The sequence below is a fragment of the Cyprinodon variegatus genome, unplaced genomic scaffold (genome assembly GCF_000732505.1).
Source record: "Cyprinodon variegatus isolate N-32 unplaced genomic scaffold, C_variegatus-1.0 Scaffold208, whole genome shotgun sequence".
Taxonomy (NCBI): domain Eukaryota; kingdom Metazoa; phylum Chordata; class Actinopteri; order Cyprinodontiformes; family Cyprinodontidae; genus Cyprinodon; species Cyprinodon variegatus.
The window spans coordinates 757,450-780,970 of record NW_015150661.1 but is presented as its reverse complement, the minus strand read 5'-3'; the positions used below and the strand labels follow the sequence as shown (position 1 = coordinate 780,970).

At 35.8% G+C, this 23,521-nt stretch overlaps 1 protein-coding gene across 2 annotated transcripts; it reads left to right on the top strand.

Annotated features, from left to right (window-relative positions):
- spo11 (SPO11 meiotic protein covalently bound to DSB) lies at nucleotides 1-22,347 on the top strand. Of its 2 annotated transcripts, none has more exons than XM_015380138.1 (13): nucleotides 1-103; nucleotides 13,596-13,709; nucleotides 14,102-14,190; nucleotides 14,534-14,600; nucleotides 14,702-14,810; nucleotides 15,138-15,224; nucleotides 16,398-16,434; nucleotides 16,532-16,641; nucleotides 16,723-16,822; nucleotides 18,658-18,695; nucleotides 18,909-18,985; nucleotides 19,359-19,470; nucleotides 21,793-22,347. In XM_015380138.1, the coding sequence occupies exons 1-13, from the start codon at nucleotides 87-89 to the stop codon at nucleotides 21,910-21,912; spliced, it is 1,077 nt and encodes a 358-aa protein (XP_015235624.1). In that variant the 5' UTR covers nucleotides 1-86; the 3' UTR covers nucleotides 21,913-22,347. The 2 variants fall into 2 exon arrangements, with proteins under 2 accessions (XP_015235624.1, XP_015235623.1); XM_015380137.1 differs by lacking the exon at nucleotides 1-103 and adding an exon at nucleotides 11,816-11,962.
- The last annotated feature ends 1,174 nt before the right edge of the window (nucleotides 22,348-23,521 follow it).

Genomic DNA, 23,521 nt, shown 5'->3' with positions numbered 1-23,521 from the left:
TAATAACACAGAGAAAGACATTGGCCGACATCTTAAGCTCCAACTGAAGGCACAGAGAGCAAGGAAAGGAGACAGAAACTTGAAACATGAAGTTTCTTGCAAGGTAATTTATCATATTTTATTGTTATTTTTATGATGGACTATTATTAAGTAGTGGGTAAAAGTAAAGTAAAAGATAATCACTTAATTTAATTTTATCTTTACAAATAGAAATAAGAAAGGGTTGCTTGTTCGTCCACCATTTTGTGCAGCTGCTGCTGAAGGTTTTTCAAAGTATGCCTTCAGGTTTGTGCATCCAGAGACGTATTTATTTTCCCCTTGTCCAACTACAGTGTCAACAATTAGCTGCAAAACATGATCATTTTCTGAATATGACATTGACTATAGGCAGCTCTTAAGCCAAGAACATACTTCGATCTAAAACATTTCCTTTTTCTGCTGAAAGGAGGATAATTCCAAGTCTTTTAGGACTTCCGACATATACTTTTCAAGGGGTTGCCATACATTTACCCCTTCCATCTTACAAACAGCACAGAAAATCTTTCCAGTTCCCATTGAAGTAAAGCATCCATTTGCTACTTTGCTATATTTTTATTCGTGTTTCTTGCACAGGTAATAGATTTTCCCCTCTTAGATATGAATTGCTGCAGTAATTACTTGGTTACCATAGGCTGTTAGTTTGCTTACCACATTAATACTCTCCAGCATGGAAGTTTGGCTTAATTGGATGGTATTATGCTGGACATTTTGCACTTGTGGTACATCCTCTGCTTTAAACTCACCTTTCTGCTGTGTTCCATGGTCTTCATGAAGCTGCTTGTTCATTGATGTTCTCTAAAAAATTCCCGAGGCCACCACAGAACAGTTGTTTTTGTACTGAAATTAAACAAAAGCCTTCCTGTGTACAAAGGAGGGCTTCCTGTACTAGTAAAGTAATTTCTTAAAACATGTGCTTGCATTAGTCTTTACTGAAAATACCAGAGTATAGAAAGGCACACCATACTTTTGATATTAGTAAAAATAAATATTTTAATGCATTGTAACTCTGAACCTATTGCTGAGGTTTTGAATAAAAAACACCCCAGAAATGTGCTGACACATGCGTTTCTAGAATATAATAAAGATTTTTTTAGAGGGTATAAATTGTAATGCAATAGCTCACATTCCTACCCATTTAATGTTTTTTTTTTTTTTTTGTCTCTTAAAGTCTTTTCCGTTTCAAATGACTCAGTTCAAAGCATTTCATATGCTGCCGCTGCTTCTTCTCCACACCAGATCCTCTATTTAATTTTAACAGGCCTCTCAATAGCAACTTATAAACATTTCTATCCGGTGTTCAGGAATATCCAGCTAATGGCTGCAGGTGTTTACAATACAGCAGCTTCTTACTGGGAACTTAAAAGGTCTTATATATGAGTTCACATCTTCAGATCTTCATCGTATCACATTCCTTTCCATTTTCTTCTAGTGTGTGATCCTTGTATTTTACTTTTAGTGCTGGTGAGGTCAGATCTCCTCCAATAGCTCCCCAGTCTGTGCCCAGAGAGGGGCAGACAATCCTGGACAGCTCAAACGGAACAGACCCCCTTTTGTTTAGGCCTTCGTTAGCCTGGTGACAGTCCCTGTAAACAGTGGGCACAATCTGAGGCCAAACAGGGTAAGCTGCACTGAGGGGCCTTTGACAAGGAGAATTAAAGCAGAAAGGCAGAACAAACTTTGTTTGAAAGTTCTGTCACCGGAACACGTGGGATAAAGCTATTGGAAGAATGGCCATGAGTTTTCTTAAGTAAGTCACATTGAATTGAAGCAAGATTATCAGGCATACACAGCGATGTCAGAGCCAGCATCATAATGTGATTAAAGGAATTGGTAGAGAAAAAAAAAGAAAACAGCAACAATGAGGAATCTGATCTCCAGTCTCCCTCACTCAGTTGTCTTGTTGATTATCTCCCATAGCTGGTACAGCATGCAGAAGTTAGTCATAAACCTCCTACTTGCTTCAGCAATCTACTCCTCAGAAACATCTGTTTTGTTTATTTTTGTGCAAGTATCCTAGATATTAAGTATTTATTAATAACTCTCCGTATCATAATCTAGCCTGCCTCCTGCCTGTGTTTGGGCTCTCAACAAAACCATGAAATTACAAGAACATGTTTGTTCACTTGAAATACTAATGGAGACATATCTGCCACTTTATCTGCTGAGACATTGCTACCCAGAACAAAGAATTGGTCATAAAGTCATGGCAGACAGGGGACGTAATATAGTTATAAATATTAGAGATATGTGACGTTATCTTGATGGGCATGTCAATAAAAGTCCTATCGGACATCATGGAGCAGATATCTTTTTTGACAGACAAGTTAGATCTGCTGTGTTGTAGAAAAATCGTTCTAGATTTAAATGCCACATGCTGTCTGTCTCCCCCCTCTTCCCAATAGCATGCATGCTAGTCTACTTGGCCTCTGAAATTGGCTTGTTCTGGGTGCACCCAAATTCTTTTGGAATAATTTGACCCAACTCCAAACACTGATCCAAAAGTAATAAAAATGTACTAAAACAAGCTTATTTGTCCTTCATTTGAGCAAGTAAATAAGATCATCTGCCAGTGTATGAGTATTTGTGTCCTTAAAATTAACCAGTTAAATACTATGCACTTGAAAATAAGATAGTGGGGTTGTTTTTTTTTCCTCATTTTAATTTTTTTTTTCCATTGGCAAATTATCTAAGCTACTCAAATAAAGTGAAAATAAACCTACCTCAAAAATTTTGACGAACCTATATTCAATTTATTTCATGAAAGCTAGGCAATAGGCACTTTAAGGTATTTTTGTCAAGAAAACCTAAGCCATTGTGCTGCATCAAATTGAGAAACACAACCTAAATATCTCTAAATAAGGGTGCAGAAGGCACCAAATAAATGCTTTAAGTGAGTATTACTTAGATCACAAGATTATTTACCAGTCATCACTTGCATTTATGTCTTTAGTCTTGTCTTTTTATCCAACCCAAAATCGGTGTTTAGCCCAGAGCCTTTCAACCTGCCTTTAACATTTCTTTCTTTCATCTAAGGCAGGGTAACCAACACACAGGTTGGAGCATGGTACAAAGATCCAAAGAAGACCACACAGAAGAGCAATAAAACATCCCAAAATATTTAACACTCGTCTAACGTTGTACTCTGTTGATCATGTTGTTCACTCTTCTGGTTTCTTTTTATCTTTTTTCAAAGCCTAAGTGCATTGCAAGAGCTGGAACTCTTCCTGTTGCCTTGGTTAACTCTTATTAGGAGCTCAAAGCATGTGGTCATAGGTCATATTAATATTTATTTCATGTGTTGCCTCAGAGAGCAGCAGGCAGTAGTCCTTTGAAGATCTGTGAATGCAGAGCGGCGGATGAGGTTTGGGGAAGTGGTTCTGAAGAATAAATCTTTCTTTTAAAAAAAAAAAAGGTTGCAATGTGGTTTCAAGTGCAAGGACATGATATTGTTGAGGGACATTTATTTTTTTCCCTCTCCACATCCCATTCGCCTGTCCAGTCCTCCCTGTTTTTGGCCTAACCCCAATGTGTGCAGTGCACAAGCTGATGGCCTGTTAAAACAGCATAACCAGGTGGAGCTAAGCTATTGCAAATGTTCCCCTTCTGGTGTCTCGCACTTCCAGGGGCCTCATGAACATATGAGATGCAGCTGTGAGTCTAGCTGACAGAGGAAGAAAGAAAGAGTGGGTGGGTATAAGAAATGGCTTTGAAAAAGTTCAGTTTATGAAGTAAAATTAGGATGCAAGTTTATTCTTTATGGCTTGATACATAAAATATTAGAAGTGAAAATCTGGCACAGTTTTGATAAAAAACGTTTTGATAGAAAAGTTAACAAATAAGTTGTTGTTTTGCATCTTAAGAAACAATAAATTGCATGAATACCTACATTTAAACTCCAAATGTTGTATCTGATAACCAGGGGTGGATTTAGTAAATTTGGGGCCCTAGGTAAATGGCATGGGGCCCTTTTAATTGAGAAGACGACAAATATATCAGACGTTTTAATAGAATAGACATACATTATTTGTTCTATGTTTTATCCCTCTCTTTTTGTCCCTTTTCTTGTTATTTTCCTCTCTATGTTTCGTACTCAGCTAACTTTTGATGTTGCCTCAAAAGGAATGAAATATTTTTTTCCAATCACTAAGCTCACTTAGCTGATTGCTCCTTAATGTATTTCCTAAAAAGCGATGGCAAAAGTAAATAACACAGTCCTTGTTTTCACTGTAGACAAGCCATAATCTGCTTATCTGTTCTCCATTTTTTTTTTTTATGAAATAAAAGCTGCATGAATCAGTTATGTTGTCTATATGCACCCAGGCAAGATGGAGGAGAGCAGGATGCGGGGTAATGAATCCACTTGCTCTGGAGAGCAAAGTTCGGTGCTTTTATATGTTGTTGCCAAACTCTCCACTTGCAGAAAAAAAATTGCTAGATTTGGCGCTAAGCGCTTTTTTGAAAAAAAGTACTAGAGGGATCTGAAAAGTTGTAAATATGGAGACTAGGTGGTAGTTCAACTGAATAAACTGTTTGCTCGCCTTTAGGGCAACTGCCCTGTATTGCCCAATGGTAAAGCCCGCCCCCCCCCCCTGCTGTTAAAATTCGGTTTGTTGAATGGTTTTAACTAATGTTACTAATGTTACTTCTTGAAACTGAATTCCAACCTTGTTAAATCATGAGGTTGCATGATAAACTACTTTTTCAGCCAATGTCAATTTAGATTACTATATCCAACCAAATTATTATCAAACCTGTAGACCTTGGAAAATCACTTTGCAAAAATTATGTCCATTAGTAAAATATACTTTAGGCAACCATATCTCAAAAAAACACATGATGCTTCAATTTAAGGAAAGTCAAGAGTAGATAAGACACAAAGTCAAAAAAATATAATAGTCTGAAAAAAGGCCATACAAAGCCATTTCTAAGACTCTGAAACAATATGGCATATCCCCTTTTCAGAGGTGAAGAAAACACTGGATTGAATATGCAGTTTAAGATTCTCAGTCATCCAGGTCATAGTCCAAGTTTGAAGATGTTTCGCTTCCCTTCCAGGAAGCTTTTTCAATTCAAATGTGAATTGAATTTATTTTGAATTTGAATAATTTTAAATTAACAAGCTTCCTGGATGGGAAGCGACTCGTCTTCAAACTAAGAAAAAAATCCTGTGGATTGTTTCACTTTTTTGGAATCACATGGTTGAATCTGTTCCATGTCTGTGATAATTTGCCAAAAATAATGGGTCACAAAATAACCAAGAATAACATCTACAGTAAAACACTGTGGGACTTTCTTAACAGTTAAGGTCAGACTACCGGTACTTGTTTTAAAAAACTAAATACCCAACTGGCCAGAAATCATTATACAAACAATGCATCACATTCAGTCACACTTGTTTTATTCAGCAGAACAGGTCACTACAGTAGCAAATGAGACCTTTAAATGGCTAAAAAGCACAATATTACAGTATTATAGTGGCCTAATTAAACTCTGGACTTAGACCTAATTAAACTCTGGACTTAGACCTAATAAAATGCTGATTAAATTGACCATTCAGATTCAGACTTCAGTGTTGCAGAGTTTTAAAGAAATCCTTTTTAAAATAATACAAAGAAGAGTGGGCCATGTTTCTTCCACAGAAAAGTAAGAGCATAAATAAAAGTAATGATTTATGGCATAATTGGGTCTTGGCAGCTATGTGGTTTAATGAATAATTGCTTGTTCTTGTTGATAACTTTTATATCAATAAATAATGAAATCATCATTTAAAGTTGCACTTTATTTGCATATAAATTTCCTTTACTTAAAACATGTAAATATAACTAAATACTAAAAGCAGATGAAATGTGTAATCTGGCAAACACCTTTTCAAAGTGCTGTATCTTAATTTATTTATCTTTAAACTGTGACTGGAGCTGGCAACTGCTAGCAACTTTTAGTTTTCACATGAGGTCTTTTTTATTTGTTTGGATTTTCCATAACAAATGGGTTTCATCACATGTCAAAATGAGCTGTCAAGATATTTTGGTGAGAAATACCATATTACATTATTTGAAATGCTACACCTTGCAAGACTCTTTGTCATCACTCACTACCTACTTTTGCCTGAATGAGATATGTCCTGTCAGCTCTGTGTTTTTCTGCAACTGGATATGGCACTTGGGAACACCAGAGTAGCTTGGATCTGATATATAGCCCTCAGCAGTCAAGCCAGACCCATCAGATATAAATGCTGGTGCTGACAGTCAGAGATATCATTTTAGTTAAGGTTTCCCCGTAATGCCTGGTTTACTTCTACTGATTCCGTTGCAGGATGTTATCATTCAGGCAACCTGTCACGTGTGTCATCTGGTTCATCAGTAAGTTGGTCTGCTAACCCGGCCATGTAGGTTTTAGCATTCATTACTTAGGTGTCTGGACCTGATAAAGGTTTGTCCAGTTTAATGCAGCTCTAGGCAGTGGTCTCATTAAGATTCTTTGCTGTTTAGTGAGAGGCCATGCCCCCTTGACTCTTGTTCTCATCACTCCATAAAGCCACGTTGATCCGTCAGTCAGAATCGACAGCGGGTGATCTGTTCGCTCCTATTTTGGAGTAGTGGTACTTAAAGAGTGAGTGATATCGCCAAAGTGACCAAAGCTGATGAGAACCAGACAAATGGAAGACCCAGGGGTATACTGTGTGTGGGGGTGTGTTGGGGGCAATGAAGCAGGAGGATGTGCTGAACTATTTGGATTGTGAAAGGAGGGCAGATCTGTTTTCTATTTGTGAGGATTAGGTTGACAGATCTGTATTTAGTTTCCATAGGCCTCTAGCTGCAGCTAATCCCCCTCACCTGCAAAGAGAGCCCCCCCACCCCTCCTTCCACCTAGCTCTTTTCTTTTCTTTGACCTTGCAGCCCCCTACTTCCCCCTGAGTTCCCTCCTCTCGCTCAGTACAAACACTCATCCCGAGACATACATATGACTCGTTGCACTCTGTCTCCTCAGGTTAGGGCCTCACACTCGACACAAATCTCTCACTAGCCAAAGGAACAGCAGGGGGCTTGGTGCTTTCTGGAAAAGATGAAAAAAAGACTTTGGCAACATGCAGTCTTTCACATAATAAGACTGTTTTCAGCTAGAGTGAAGAGCTGCTCATCATCACTAAAAGATAGTAATTAAAAAGAAATTAAGAGTCATTGCTACGGAAGCAGATTGTCAAAACCACTTAGAGGAAAGGGGGGCCTTCAAAGTAGCTTTAGAAAATAATTAGGGTCAGGTCAAGTGTGAGATGTAGAGATAAACCAATACATTTTGGCCGATACTAGCATTTTGTTCTTGTTATCGGTATGGTGTTATATATGCATGCATTGGTCACTTCATTAGTGCAATGGTTCCCAAACGGTGGGGTGCTCCCCCTAGGGGTAGCACGGTGTACTTAAAGGGGCAGTGGTAGGGATTCGTTTAAAAACTTTTTTTTATTTAGTCATTCATTGATGAAATTGTTCAATTCTGTTACACATTAGAATAAACGGCTAGACTAAAATGTAATTCCATTTTCAGGGTGAGAGTTGAAGTAGACTGTATGTTATAATTTCGTAATAGTTCATGTACTGCTGTTTTTTGTTTTTTTTAGATTAGATTTAGATTAGATTCAACTTTATTGTCATTACACAGGTACAATGCAACAAAATGCAGTTTAGGTCTAACAAGAAGTGCAATAGCAGCAAATGCAGGATAAATAATGGTTCCATAAATACAGGACATGGGTTTCTACTGGATAAATATAGAAATGAATACCATTATAAACAGAATTTTACTAATAGATTTGTCCTTTGAATATAATATATAGATAACTAGTGTTATGAACTAGATTTACAGCTGGATATGTACCGAATATAATATACAGATGGATATACTATAAAAAGGGTTTTTAGTTATGTACAATAGCATAATATACAGATGGCTTTTACTATAAAATGAAAAATAAAGCTTGGACAGAAGCTATCTAAACTAAAGTGCAGTGGAAGGTAATTGCAAACAGTCGGAAGTGCAAATCAATATTGAGTCAAGGTGAGTAGTGCAAGATGCATGTAAACAGTTGTTACAATAGTAATAGTCAGGAGTGCAGGTGAATATTACAGTCTTATTGTTTTAATGTGGTGCATTGGTGCTTCCTCTATTTGCTATCCATTATTAATATTATGCTTGGTTTGTTACAAAAAATGGTTTTGTTGTTTAAATTGACATCCTTGTGAAACCACAGCAAAAGTCCCACAAACAGAGGGATGGGCATTCAGTAGACACACCTTAGACAAGTAGCAGCAGGCTTGGATAGAATGTCTCATTACTGAGGTCCACAGAGGGAGTTAGAAGCTTTTCTTAATACTAGCCAACATTTAAACCACTGCAGCCTACACACATTCTTGGATCTAAATAATGGACAGAGCTTTGAAATGGATACTAACTTCCACTTTGTAAAATGAAAAAAAAAAATTAATAAATACATATTACATTATTAAAAGTGTATTTAAGAATGCTATTCAAAAGTGTTAAACACAAGCATAATTTTTATGTTCTCCATATGATTTAATGTATTTTAAAAAGAACATGTGATTTTTTTTAGTTTTCTTTCTTTATTTATTTTTATTTTTTTAAAGAGACTCATAAACCAGGGGCTGCACAGTAAAGCAGTGGGTAGGACTGCTGCCAAGGTTCCAGGTTTGATTCCTGCCCCGCATTCTTTCTGCATGGAGTTTGCATGTTCTCCCTGTGCATGCATGGGTTCTCTCCGGGGACTCCAGCTTCCTCCCACAGTCCAAAAACATAACTGATAAGTTAAATGGCTTCTCTAAATTCTCCTTAGGTGTGAGTGTGTGTGTGAATGTATGTCTGCCCTGTGTGTCTCTGTGCTGCCCTGCAATAGACTGGTGTACCCCATCTCTTGCCAATTGACAGTTGCAGCTAGGCAGCACCTATCGAAACCCAGTAGGGATAAGCATGACGGAAAATGTATAGATAACCCAGCATGTTGTTACAACTCCAACCAAAAATAGTTGCCAACTGTTTCATAACTAACTTTACATATTAAGAGACTAAATATTTGCTTTCTTTGCTCGAAAATGGCAAATCTCTGTCATGGCACAGATTCTTCTTTATCTTAGGTCTGGGCCATGACCAGTCAGAAGAATATGGTTAGATAGTGAACCTTAAACCTTATTCAGGTTCTTTTTTATTTATTTCTTAACTTTTTTTTTTTTTTTTTTACCATTTTGGCACATGTTTCCTTCTCCACATTTGCTCTAATTGGCTTCACTACCTCTGCTATTGAAATGCACCCCACAGCATGATTCCACCACCAATTATTACCGTAGTAATCAGAATTTAATGTTTTTGTTATTAAAACGTTCCTATTAGGGCCGGGATATTTGAGGGCATTAATTAGCTTCACAACAGATTCTTCCAACTCGACTACAAATCTATGCAGCCTCTTTAGGGTTTAACATTGACATCTCTGCTGTTTCTCTGACCTTCCCTTTTCCTATTCTGTAAAATGTTGATGGACAGCCCTGTAGTGGTGCCACACACTCCATATTTGCAGGATTTTGCCCTGATCTGTCTGCAGAGCTCCTTGGCCTATAGATGCTGCCAATTCCCTAATGCTAACGACCCCCCAAAATCCCAACAGAACCTGTGGATGTATACTGAGTTGATAATACACACAGGTCCAATATGAAGGCAATTGCTTTCAAATGCTGAGGGTATCCGAATAGAGAGGGTCAAACACGATTACTAAGTGGTGTTCAAGTCCAGTCCTCTTCTACTTTTATGAATAATCATTCTACAAAAAAATTATATTCAAATGTACTAATATCCACATTCAATGATTTTTTTAAGTTATTAAAGTAGTTATTTATCTATGATTTCACTGAAGACTCCTAGATGAGAGGGTTTGGGTTACAGAGACACATCATTTTCTCTTTACCCCGAATAACACAAAATTTATTTCTGAAAAGAGCATGAATTCTGTATTTATTATCTTTAATGATGGTATATTGATGTTGATATTGATAGTAATTTTTAATATACGAAAAATTTAAATGTTTAATAAGTTTGAACATTCCCCTTGAGAGTATTACTGCTGCCGCCGCCTGTATTTGAGGGGAAAAATGGTAGGGGTGGCCAGTCATTGGCTAAGGGTGGCCATGGTCACCCCTGGCCCCCCCATCTAGCTCTGCCCCTGGACTTGAGCACCCATATATGAACAATTTCTGAATGCAGGTTAACCTGTTTTTGTACAATATATTGTCACATCTGAATGGCTCTAACCTATCTCAACCTGTTAATGCCACCTTTGAAATCTAGCCGTATCGGCACTCAACCAGACTGACACATGGTGTAAACGATGTATATATCTGGCTGGCCAGGCTATATGTAAACACAAAACATGAAACTTTATCATGGCTGACTGGATGCTGTTGCAGCTGTCCCCATTAATATAAAACTGCTAATCGGGTTAGCATAGGGAGAGGAGATTTACGTCTGAGTGCATGTGTGCATTTGCCTCTGATGTGTTTGTGTTCATGTGTGTTCTGGGCTCAGGAAGATATAGTGAATAGTCAAATTGTATCAAAATATACATATTTTTGAATAAAATGTCAATGATGCAGTTAAATTGGTTAAATATCTATGTAGATAATGGGGGGCTCATGGTAGCTTAAAAGTAATATATATTTAAAAAAAAAAAAACAAAATAAAAAAAAAACTGTTTGTATTGGTAGCCCTGTTTATTCAATGGCAATCTATGCCTAGCGAATAATGACAGTTTAAAAAATAAAAGTTTCAGCTCAATTCTTCCCATGTCTCTGAAATCCTGTATTTTACATTAGTTTGAATCATTGAAATCCCCATAAATCCTACTCATATAGGCAAATATATAATCATTATCTGCAGATAAATTACGCTTTAATAAGAGTACATCACAAAAAAGTCAATTTTAAAAAGTTACAGTTTTTTGATAACTTGCATACCCCTTACAATCCCCCCCACCCCCATGCCCGTTAGATTAGGGTGAATCTAATTGGCATCTGACCAATTAGATTAGCCCTTGAATGATATATTACCTACTGTAAATTAAGTTGAGGAAAAAAGGTAATTCAAAAGTTAAAAAGTAAAGTTAAAAAGTTAATAAGCCTAGTTAACAATTAGATTTAGGTTTATAAACTAAAAAAATTAAGTGCCAGTATCAGCATTAATGCCTCTAAGGTTATGTTGGACCAAAAACAATGTTTCCTTCACACTCAGAGTGTTTTTAATGAATTTCTTATAGAAGTACTTTTTTTTATTTTTCTTAATATATTCGGGCAAGTTGGCGTTTCTTTTTATTACATTGACATAAATTTTTTTTTCCCATCAAAATATCACATTTTTTTAAAAGTGAAAGTATTTTCCTGGATTCTAATAACACTGTTAATCATTATAATTTGGATTTTCAAAGAATTTCACTGAGTGCCCTATAAAGGGTTAAAATGGTTTTGAAAATTAACAGAGGGATGTAAGTTTGTTGTATAAAAACTTTAATTTTAAAAGCTATGCTGAGATAGCTTAAAAAGTATATTTTCTATTATTTTATGTGAAATTAAATGTTTTTTGTTTTGTTTTGTTTTTTTGTCCTGGTGTACGATGGTCATAAAAAGAATGCGTCAATTTTAGTTTTCCTCGTCTAATGAGGCACGAGGCAATCAGTTACAGCTGCGCGTACCGCGAGATTTGCGCTTAGCTAACCTTGCTTGCTAACAGGAATTAGCTGCTACTTTTGAAGATAAAAAACCCACTAAATGAGTTCTTTTGAAGCGCAGTTTTTCTCTGAAATTGAAAAGCTTCGCGTTCAGCTGTTGAACGATCCTATGGAGGAGGTTCAACGGGCTGTTAGGGAAATCAGTCAGTAAGTTTAACTTCACTCCTGCTTGTTACTGAAAACCATTTAGCTAGCCATTACTGATAACAGCTTCACAACATGGCAAGTTATTTTTAACCCGTTTGTGTAATCTTCTAGTCATTTTATCACATCTTTAATTATTACCATCAAACGATTAACTAACAGAATAGTAAATAAATACATAAAAGTTTGTACAAACTGGAAATATACTGGAATGACAGTGCAATATTACTCATGATCTTACTCTTTTGAACATAAACCTTAGTAAACAAATTAAATTAAACTGTGCTATATGCTGTATATCAGCTACAAAATTGACATATATCCAACATCCTTTTATAATACCACATATATGATCTAATTAGAGCCCCATAAGCTGTTTGGCTCATTATTACTGGTGCCAAAGTACAGCATATCTATGAGATCCATGCATATAATGTCAATTATATTATATGAAATGTCTAACAATACCAATACACGACTTATATTTCCATCCTTATGATTAGCTGTTAGAAGTTTAATCAGTTATTATTTAGATTGCCTTCTTACCGAATACTTTTTTAAAATTATTTTAATTGTTTTTATTCTGTATTTTTAAATCAGTTTTGAAGAGTAATAGATGTTTTTATGTCTTTTTATACTTGTATTTTTCATTGTAAAATGCTTACTGTTGTGTTTTTTTAGTTAGACAAGTTTAAGATCTTTCCAGGGACAACAGATAAAAAATAGCCTTTTGGCTAATTCTGGTGCATTTGCAGGAATGCTTTTTAAAATACACTGTCCCTGTCAAATAAATAAATTAATTAAATGAAAATTACAATCCGTTTCTTGGTTTTATTTTTTTTCTTCTGTAAAAATATGTTAAAGCATTCATTGCTACTTTTACTTAAGTAAAATTGTTGAAACTTTTCCTAACTTTACCCCTCTCTACAAACGTTTCTATAGCTCTGGCTATAGAAATGTTTATTCTGAATGAGTGCTTCATCTTATGGTTTACAAATTGTTGTATTAGACCAGAAAACTGTAGTCCAAACTAAACAGGATATGGGAGAATCTTGTATGTGTGCATTTTCTTACAGAACTAAAAAGCCACATATTTAAGAAAATTGCTTTGATGATATGCATCCATGAGTTTATTAGTGATCTTTTAGTATTATTGGTTTTGCCAAAGAACAGATAGCAAAAGATTTAGATTTATTTATTTTTTTATACTCAAACATTTGTTTTGATTTGGTTTAAAAATGAAATTCAAAAACTCAAAAGATTAAGACATTGTGGCTTACTGTAAAACCAAATTCCACAGTTTATCTTTATAAACATATTTGTGTCTCCTGCTACTTAATTAAAACATATTAAAAATGATAGAAATTACTTAAAAACCTGCTTTTGCTCTCTTATGGGAATTGACCTGAAATAAAAGTGCAAATGAATAAAAGCTTTTTATTAGTTTTGAACATAAATCTTAAAACAAAAAGTGATAATTGATGTTAGTCTGAACTAGGGAAGCCAAGGTGTGGAACACTGAGACATGGTTGCTGTTTTTGTCACAGATGGCTGTATTCGGTTAACTTCGACGGTCAATTGGTTGTTGTTATTTTTTATGAAATTTTTGTTTTTTTATTTTTTCCCCTTAATCCAGAGATGAAATTTTAGCTCAAATTGAAGGCGTAATCCTGGGAGTGGTGACCAGTCTTTCCAGAGATGAAGTGCCTGTCCTTGAACTGCCAAACAGATCCAGTTGGGCCAATGTCAGGTAAACATCATTTGAACTTATAATGATGTAAAAATGTTGGGACTGAAACATTTAATCGGATTAATTGATTATTGAACTAATCGTCTACTAATTCAGTTATCGATTAATCGTTAACTGGAGTATAGGGATTCTAAAACATTTAGCTGACAGAGAAACCCATGTAGAGCAGTAATAATATTAAAATTGTATCAAAAAATCTATAAACACGTTGGATTTAAGATTTTTGTCTGTCAGTATGCTCAATCCAGAATTCCTCAAGTGGAAAAGTTTCACCTAGTTTATTTTGGAAAATGTCTTCTTTAAGAAGGCTTTTTATGAAAACTCTGGGTCAGGCAGCATATAATGTATTGTAATTTGGCTTAAATTACTTTTTTGTTTTTTCCAACAATAAGTTTTGACAGCGTCGTCGGGCTTCAGATGAGTTCAGAGCGTTCTGCCACCTCTGTTAGGAGCGACTGTCCTTCGTCTGTTTCTAAGTTTGGTAAGAAGATGGACACACTTCTCACACATCAGCTTCAAATTCTACTCTCCCGCTTGTTTTTAGTCTAAATCATTTTCCAGCTGTGAGGTTTTTCATGTGGCTTTAATTTGTATCCATTATAAGCATATAAACAAACTGCACAGATGGCAGTAAAAGTCAGAATTGGTTTTAGGTGACAAATTGGCAGAGACGGAACATGTTGAAAGAGGCTTTTAAGCATCAGTTCACATGGAGAAGTGCCAGTTGTCTTCTGTGTCTCTTTTCTCAGCCAGTCTTTTAAAACTAGAAAAGAATTGATGATTGTGAGTAAAATATAAATAACAAAATCTTTTTCTATTCAAAGCACAAATTCTGAAGATTCTTTCCGTCATCTACAGACTAGTGCAGAGCAACTCTTATGCAACGAAAAGGTAAATTTAAGACGGAAAGAAAAAAAAAAAAACGTATAGTTTGTTTTGTCGCGACAATGAAACATTTTTTAATGTGCTCACTTTGAAGTTTTCTTCTACAGAGACATATATTACAACAACACACAGCTGTTTGGGTCACAAAGAACTGTGGACAGTATAATAGATGACATCTCCTGCATGCTGAAGGTTCCTCGCAGATCACTACATGTGGTGAGTGTGCATATTGATTTCAGTTTGACAGATGGTTTACATAATTCAGTGACTGCTTGGCAGAAATTTCAAACCTCTTATATTAAAAGCTTGTAGCAGAATTCTTTGCGATATTAGCTAAAATCTAACATGTGTAAATCCTTTAGATTAGAACCATATTTCAATTATGCTTCACCTTATAGTTCAGGAAACACCTGTGGAGTAAGTATGGTTTTACTGATCAAACAGAAATGGAGTTCAAAAAGTCAGTGCTGCAAAAAGGCTTGTATAACCATATGTCATGTTGTACAGTATGCGCCAGTGTGTTTGTGTTTCTTTGGGCTGTAGTTGGCCACATCCAAGGGCTTGATTTCTGGCGATCTGTGCTATTTGGAGGAGGATGGAACAAAGATTGACTGTCACCCCAGCTCTGCTGTAAGTTCCTCGCTTTTTCTAATTGCACTAAAAATAGAATCTCCCTACATCAAATGTTAATCTAGTGTGTATAACTTATTACTGCATCTGAATAATGACCTGCAGGACACACTAAATGAACTTCACAATAGAGCTGAAATAGTTAATTGGATTAATCGTGATCAATCAATTACTGAAGTCGACTAATTTAGTAATCGATTAATTGTTAATTAGTGAATAAAGACTGTAAAATTTGCCTCTGACAGACCCACTTAGAGCAGTAATTATATCAAAATTGAAAAAAATAAATAAGCATTTTGCATTTAAGTAAAAAAAAAAATGTTTGTCAAAATGCTCTATGCAGAACCCAAGTTTAAATGTTTTAGTTTCACTTAGTTTAATTTAGTAAAGGATCTTTTTTAACAAACCTATTGCTATCCGATTATTAATCTATTTTCTTTTTAAATAACTGACTGATTATTCGATTTGCAAAACAGTCAATAGTTGTTGTTGTTTTGTTTTTTCCAGTACAGGTTTCTGTTATGCATGAAGAAAGATAAGGATGAAAACAATCTAATAACTTAGATTACCTATATTAACGTATATTCTGTTGTCTATGATTGTTATTGATATTAAAAACAAAGGAGAAACATTATTATAATGGGATGAGAACTAACAGTGATGTCTCTAAATCAGCTTGCATATCTTAATAGTCAATCTCTGAACCATGATTCTCTGTCAGCATATTTTCAGAAGCATCATAAAAACTCTTATTGACTCCATGTGTCAAATGTAAATCATCTTCCTATTTAGATTATCTGCGATCAATCACTTTGTGACAAATGTTGTGCTTTAATGTGTTCTAATCCCCTGTTATACATTATACAGCCCCATTTATTTAAGCAAGCAACTCAGCCTCTTTTATTTTCTGCTCCATTGCCAGTTTTTTTTTTTTTTTTTTTTCCCAGCATTTTACAAGCACCAGCTTAGCACATGGTCATGTACTGTTGACAGGACCAATCTCAGTGCATGTCTCATTACAACATGCAATGTAAATTTACTGTAAAGCTTTCAAATGTGTCAGCAACTCCACATGAAACTTTTTGGTGAATCAAGCTCACTCTCCAAAGGTTTGCCCTTCATAATCAAATATTTAGAGCCTTGCTTTTTTGTGTTTGTGTGGTTTTTTTTTAGGCTGTTTCAGTTTCTTCAAACATCGCTGGAATTAAAAGTATCCTTTAAAAGCCAACTAAGCTTAAGGGAATAAATTGAACAAACTGTCTTTTTTTATGGACAAAACATTATGAGCTTAATTATTTACTGTACAGATATTGTATCATCAGCTAAATTCATCCTGATCATAGAGAAGGATGCAACATTCCAGAGGCTGCTGGATGACAACTTCTGCGCAAAACTTTCTCCTTGCATCATGATCACAGTTTGTTGTATTTTACCAAGCCATGGATTTTTTATTTACCCAACTTGAGACAATAATTGAAGATTATTTTATGTGATTCAGGGTAAAGGTGTGCCAGACGTAAACAGCAGACTGATGGTGAGAAAACTGTGGGACACTCTGCACATTCCCATCTTCGCCCTGGTGGATGCTGACCCTCATGGTACAGATGATTTATCTGAATGCAGATCAGCTTAACCCCAGATTCCACATACTCTCATACGCTCCGCTCACGTACGTAGTGTGGAGCACTTGTCTGTCATGTTAAACAAGGAGAGCTGTTCCACGTCCACTGCCTCTCCTCTGCACGTCACCGTCCATGTACGTCTTCTCCGTCCGTCACTTTTAAAATACAGAGCCAAGCTATTTTTTGCTCCGCTTCGGTCCGGCCAGGTCAAGATCCGCAATTGCAATCGCACCAAAACGTAAAAAGAACGTTGAGAAGATCCGGTTTGTCAAAGTAAAATATAGTAACGACAGACCAGTAACTAGAAATGATAGCATAATTCTTATATATTCCAAAAAACTAACACTGTTTATTTAAAAGATTAGATGCAAACTATTGGTTCTTCAACATACCAGGAAGGAGATTTCTCAGCTCCATCAAAATATTTGTTTTATACCGAGGGGCTTAAAAGTTTAATCAAATCCAGTCAAAAGAAACTTCTATTGCAGGAATAGATGAAGAGATTCTGAGATTGGAAGTAAAGAACAAAGTTCATAAGAAGGCAGTTTTGGATTATCCTAGTTATCACCGTTACAAAAATCTACAACAAAAAGAAAATATTTGGGCAGAAACTGAACATTTGCTGGATGCTGATGGGGATTTTTTTTTTCAATTTTCGCTTGCTTTGCTCCTATGAATTTAATAATAATATCGTGCATGCTCTCCTCAAACTCCGAGGAAGTCGGAGTGGAGCAGGACGGGAGGAACAGCGAAGGCTGTAGGCTTTGCTTTGCGCAGGAGGTCTGGAGCGCAGCGGGATGGGGCGGTGACAGAGGATGTGGGATTTCGGGGTAAGGCTAACACATGGTTCAGATGGCTCCTCACAGCTATCAAACGGCTGTCCTTTAATCTCTACAGGGACACAGCTGTGTTTTATTTTTTTGTCAAGTCAGCACATTAGCAGCTATGCAGTTTGTTGGGCTACGGTAAATAAAAATATATCCCACCCTTTGAAATTGTATAGCCACATTCTCTTATGTAGTTTAAAAGACTAATCAAATGCGGGGTTGGGAAGTGGAAGGAAAAATTACCCGTTTTTTTTCTCTTTTACCATAAAAAATATTAAAAGCTTTAAGCATCTATTGTTTTAGCATTTTGCACATTCCTGCTAATTATTTTTTTCAAATATAGGGATTCATGTCCAACTAGACAGAAACGTTTAAACTTCTAATAGGTTTTTTGTTGTTTTTAGGGCTCTAATTGGGCCACATTTACACATAAATGTATCTTGATAAAACTATTTGATTGCAGCTCAGACTTTTAGGATTATGAAGCTGATCCCTGTTTCCATCTCAAATCTCTTGCATGTTGATGTGTTCTCTTTGAGGAATGCTCTCTATTAAGGCCATCTTCCCTTTAATTCTGACCAGCTTCCCTGTCTCCGGTTGGGAAACATCGTCATGGCATGATTAATCCATCAGCATGTTTCACAGTGGGGTTGGTGTGTTCTTGGTTACATGTTGATTTTCACCACACTTTTCAGATTTTACTTTACCTCACAGATATGTTATTTTGTGTCACATAAGATCCCAATAAAATCCTTGTAGGTTGGTGGGTGTAACATAAAAGAAGTGGGGGGGGGGTTAGGAGGTACGACAGACTTATGCAAAGAACTGTGTCTAGTTTGGCTGTTATTCCCTCTTCTGTCACCGTCAAAGCTTTCAACCTTGCTCCAGTTGCATGGCCAGACGCATATGTAATGGTTCAAAAATATGTTGCACATCTCTGGGGATAATTCCTCTGGTCTGTCAGTGTTTCTTTTTTTTTTTTAGGCATTGAGATCATGTGTATCTACAAGTATGGATCGGTGGTGAGTGTTGTCATTTTTCTGCTCTAGAATTTATACAGTGCCCTTTTTTACTGTCTGAAAAAGGCCTCAAAATACATATTTACACCGGCTTTGTAGATGATTAACTAACTATATCTTTATTGACTGTATGTTTCCATTCCTGTTTTACTTCAATCATATTGAAAACTTGTATATTGTAGGGATTCTGTGTAATGTAGTTTGGGTTTTCCACAGGCAATGTCATTTGAGGCCCACAGTCTGACCGTCCCAAGCGTTATGTGGCTTGGCCTTCTCCCCTCTGACCTACAGAGGTTTGGAATTGAAATTTGCTACTTCCTTCTTCCTCCTCCTGCCTTCAATTGGAATCATATTCAGAGGGCATTTAGATTGTTTGTTTTGGTTTCAGTTGCTGTTTACTTCTTTTTTTCCCCATTTAAGGAACTGCACTTGAAACTGTATGACATTTTAAGTATATATCAATTTCAACAAATTTAGAAAAATAATGGCTTTCTGAGATATATTTATTTGTAGTTTATGCATTTTTTTTTATTTGTTTTCTCTCTGAGGTAACTGCTTATTTTGTGCCCTGAAGTGTGGATATGTAATTTTTTATTTTTTGTTTTTGGGAGAAATGAAATTGTACTGTTTTAGGAAATCAATCTGAAATGAAAATGTCCTTTTTAGGTTAAGGATTCCTGCAGAGTCCCTGATTCCTCTTACCAAGAGAGATGAAAGCAAACTCAACAGTTTGATGAAGAGACCATACTTAACCAGCCAACCAGACTGGTGCAAAGAAGTGAGTGAAAATAAATAGAGATAATGGTGGAAGTTTTAATTGTTTATATTCACTGCAAATTGGGTATATTGGTAAAACATTCCAGTTAGCATGCATTTGCACTACAAGGCAAGTGGTTTCTGCAAACACCATATTTCATTTTTCATTACAACTAGAGCCTGTAGTACTTTATACAGCTCAATGTGAATATTAGCTCTTTGCAGCTTTCTTATTGGAGCAATACTAGCGCATAGACAGAACTAAGAAAAGACAATGCAAAGAACTAATGGTATCTTTTTAGACTTAATATGGTTTGACGTCACATACAATCCTTTTTGGTGTTCTTCACTCTCTAGCTTTTTTCACACAAAAAATCCAGCCAGAAGGCAAGGCAAAGTAGGAGCAAAATGGTGAAGAGCACTTTCAGTGGTTCCAAACTTTCGCTCCAAGATGAACATTCGCTAAAATAAAGCTTGCCTGCCTACAGCTTTATAAAGTTGAGTAGTTTCTTTACTAGACAGCTACTGGAATGTTAAGAAAACTCCCTTACATCTCCAGTCCAGTGCACGGCAGCAATAAGAAACCTTTAACCATAGATATGAAAGTTGGAAGCCTGGAGTTTTTCTCCATTTTGTTTTTATTAATCTTTGCTGAACTGCAGCAGTTGTTTTCACAGTAGGTATATGTTAAAAGCTCAGTTTCCATGTTGCCAAAGAATTCACTTGATGACAAAAGAAAACCTGAAACAAGATTTGACTGTTAGATGCCTGGATTATAGCCGTATGTTTCCTTCAGTCATTGGTGAGTCCTACTGAAAGGTGAAAACTGGAGAACAGGCTCAACCACCCTGTCAGCTGTTGGGTGTAAACGAAGCAGGAACGGAGCTCCCCAAAAAACATCCATATTTTGCATTTAAGCTGCATTAGTGGGTTAGATATTTGAGTCTTGCACAGCTTCATTCTCACTAAAAACAACCTAAAGTTATGTTTGTGTCAGCCCTTCCCCTCACCAATCCCATGATAATCTCAAAGTCCTATTCCCTCACCAGAGCATTTTATTTTGCAAAGTTTCACCCCAAAAATTTAAAATTACTCTGGTAAAATTGTTTTTAAAGACGCAAAGAGAGTTTAAAATTCCAGGTATCGCCCTAAGTCCCTGAAATGTAAAAGGATCTCATGAAGTAAATGTCTGGAAACTAAAATGGACAGACTGTGTTCTTGGACTTCTTATGTGATTCAAAATGGCAAAAAAATATCCTTATGGTCAGTTACCACATTCTGATGACTAAGTTCCTTTGTGCAATATTAAAAGTTGCAATTGAAGCTAACCTCTGCATTTTTTATTTAACTTTTATTCTCCCTAGAATTTTTAGGGTTTTTCTTATCCATGCTAGTTTAGTAGCCGGTCAGTCTTTTTGCTGCTCCATGTGTGTCCGCTAAAGTTCCAGAGGTGGCCAACGATACACTGGCTTTCATTAGCTACGCCCCTGTTTGAGATGTGCTTAGAATCACTGCCTTGGTGGAGGAGCCAATGTTCAACTGCCAAACTGACATTTTATCCAGGGATTTCCTGATATTATTTCAAATCCATCATTTCCTTTAAAGCTACAGGTTTCCAGTGCCTGAGGAAGCACAGGGGCCCCATAGCTTTACAGAGGCACCACCACACTTCACAGTAGGCATGGTGTTTTTATCATTTAGATCATTCTTCTTATTTCACAAATATTGGTTGCTGATCCTGTCCGAAAAAGTTCCTGTTGCTGCTCAGCACCTCTTTGGATGGGGTTCATAGATGTGAGCAAACTGGAAATAAAACCTCATGTGCTTTGGAGTCTGTAATGGCGTTGCTAGCTTCCTCTATAAGCCACATCAAGGCAGCTTGGCCTTTTACTGAAACTTGTGAACTATCTCTCTAAGTGATTCAGATCCTCACCTAACCTTTACTTTTTTAACCTAGAATATTTCTAAGGATTCAATATTTTTTTTCAAATTGGCCATATTTCTAACGTCTGAAACTTCATTAGCAGTATATGTATTGGTGTATTTGATGTCCAACACATTAGATAAACACAACTGATTAGGTTCTGGCCTGTTTGCATACGGTTTGCTTTAGACCAGATCTGACTGAATAATGTAGATTCTTCATTAAAGTTATCCAAAAAGGAAAAAAAGTGAATTTTACCAATAGACATAATTTGTATTTGTTCTATGTGCAACATTAGCATCACAGGCTGGTGTGTAAATCTACATTTTTATTTTTTTACATACTTAAATCATTCTGTAGAATAGGTTTATCTATAGCTTTGTTTTCCATTCCTCTTAAAGTTATGTGTTTCTGTTTTAGATGGAACTGATGCAGCAGAATAAAGTTAAGGCTGAAATACAGTCCCTGTCCTCCATTGCTCCTGACTTCCTTACCAACATCTATCTGCCCAATAAGCTTCGATATGGAGGCTGGTTGTGACCATTGTAGTTCCACTGAAAGGAATAACTGTGCACTCCCACAAAAAGCTTTATTTCTGTAAGTCATCTGGCATGTAATCGGTTAGAAAACTATCAAATGAATTTTTTGTTTGCAATTTTCAATATTTACTCAATATTTGATGTTCTTTTGCTTTAATTTGAAATGTCTGATTAAACCCTGTGGTAGTATATTGGTTAACAGTATAAAATGCAAAGTCTATTTATGTACCTCAGTATGCATCACATGGTTATTTCCTGGTATTCATATAGAAAACGACAACAGCAAATGCAGAAATAAACCTATCTGTTTTCTATCAAATTTGCATTTATCAGTTCTGTAATTTCACACAGAAGGTTGAATAAACCCAGAATGTAAACAGTTTAGGCATAAATGCTTTTTTCTGAAAACTGTTTTTGATAACAATAATCTTGTCATTTTCCGTTTGATGAGATTTGAGAAACTTTTGCTCAATAAAATCTTTCTAATTGCATCTTTCTCTGTGTGAGTCTCTTCTGGTTGAATTAAAGTTGCTCCAGAGGCTATGAAGTCTGTTTTTTTTTTTTTTTTTTTAGAAAACCTAATGCATAAAGCTGTTTTGGTTTATTGTCTTAGAAGTCCAAAAAAATTACCTGAGATGTTATCCAGAAAACCATCTGAAGTGGCATAGAAATGTAAAACACGTGTAATTACGTCCGTTGCAAAAGCACAATAGCTCCACCTGCTGTCATGTTAAAAATATTACAATATATGTATTTTGAAAAAGTTTGAAAATATTCTTTACAGCATAAAAGGATATTCACATATGCTGTATTATAAAGAAGTTACTTTTAGTAGGGGTTTTATTTAAACAAAACAGGTACACATAACAACTGGCAAAGATTAAAGGTTTTAAATTTGGAGCTTAAGAGTATTTTTTTTCTTTTTTGTCATTTCTGTTATTGGAGGGGGACAGGAAGTAGTAGTAGAAAAGTAAAGCTATGCTATTATAAAGGAGGTACTTGATGGTTTGGTCTTAATAAGCAAACATTTATGAAAATAACATTAAAGAACAGATTCTATAAAACAGATGATCAGACAGTTGATCTTTTTTTATCATTTGTGATCCCATATAAAACATCCTTAATAAAGTTTACATTTGTTACAAATTGAGTAAAATAAAATGACAGGTACCTAACCATTGATGCCCTGTTTCAGGGAGTAGGATGAATCTATTCTGAATAAAGTGCAGTTATTTGACTTATTCTGTTTTGTAATATTAAGGATTTTTTTTATTTCAGAACAGCTGATCCATCAGCTAATTGGACTCAGTAAGTAAGCCCAGAATATGGGACCCTTCTCAATAGAGGGCAGAAAATACAATCCACCATAGCAACAGGAGGGAATAAGAAGCCTACATTTCTTTCAACAGAACTGAAAATATAAATCACTCTATATGGAAATTACAAAAAAAAACATATTAAAGAAAAGGTCAGTTATGTTCCTAGCTACAAAATAAAACGTTTCAACATGGTGGAGATCAGTCAATGAATGTGATTTGATAGAGAATTAAAGTACTCTCAACAGTTCACCCATTTAACATAAATATGAGTAACACATGCAATGGTCTATT

What these genes read in the sequence shown, in the direction of transcription:
- spo11 (XM_015380137.1), top strand. Translation starts at nt 11,856, where the DNA reads ATGAGTTCTTTTGAAGCGCAGTTTTTCTCTGAAATTGAAAAGCTTCGC. An exon ending in AACTCTTATGCAACGAAAAG is followed by an intron (nt 14,601 to 14,701) that starts GTAAATTTAAGA and finishes TTTCTTCTACAG; the next exon opens with AGACATATATTACAACAACA. An exon ending in TCTACAAGTATGGATCGGTG is followed by an intron (nt 18,696 to 18,908) that starts GTGAGTGTTGTC and finishes GGTTTTCCACAG; the next exon opens with GCAATGTCATTTGAGGCCCA.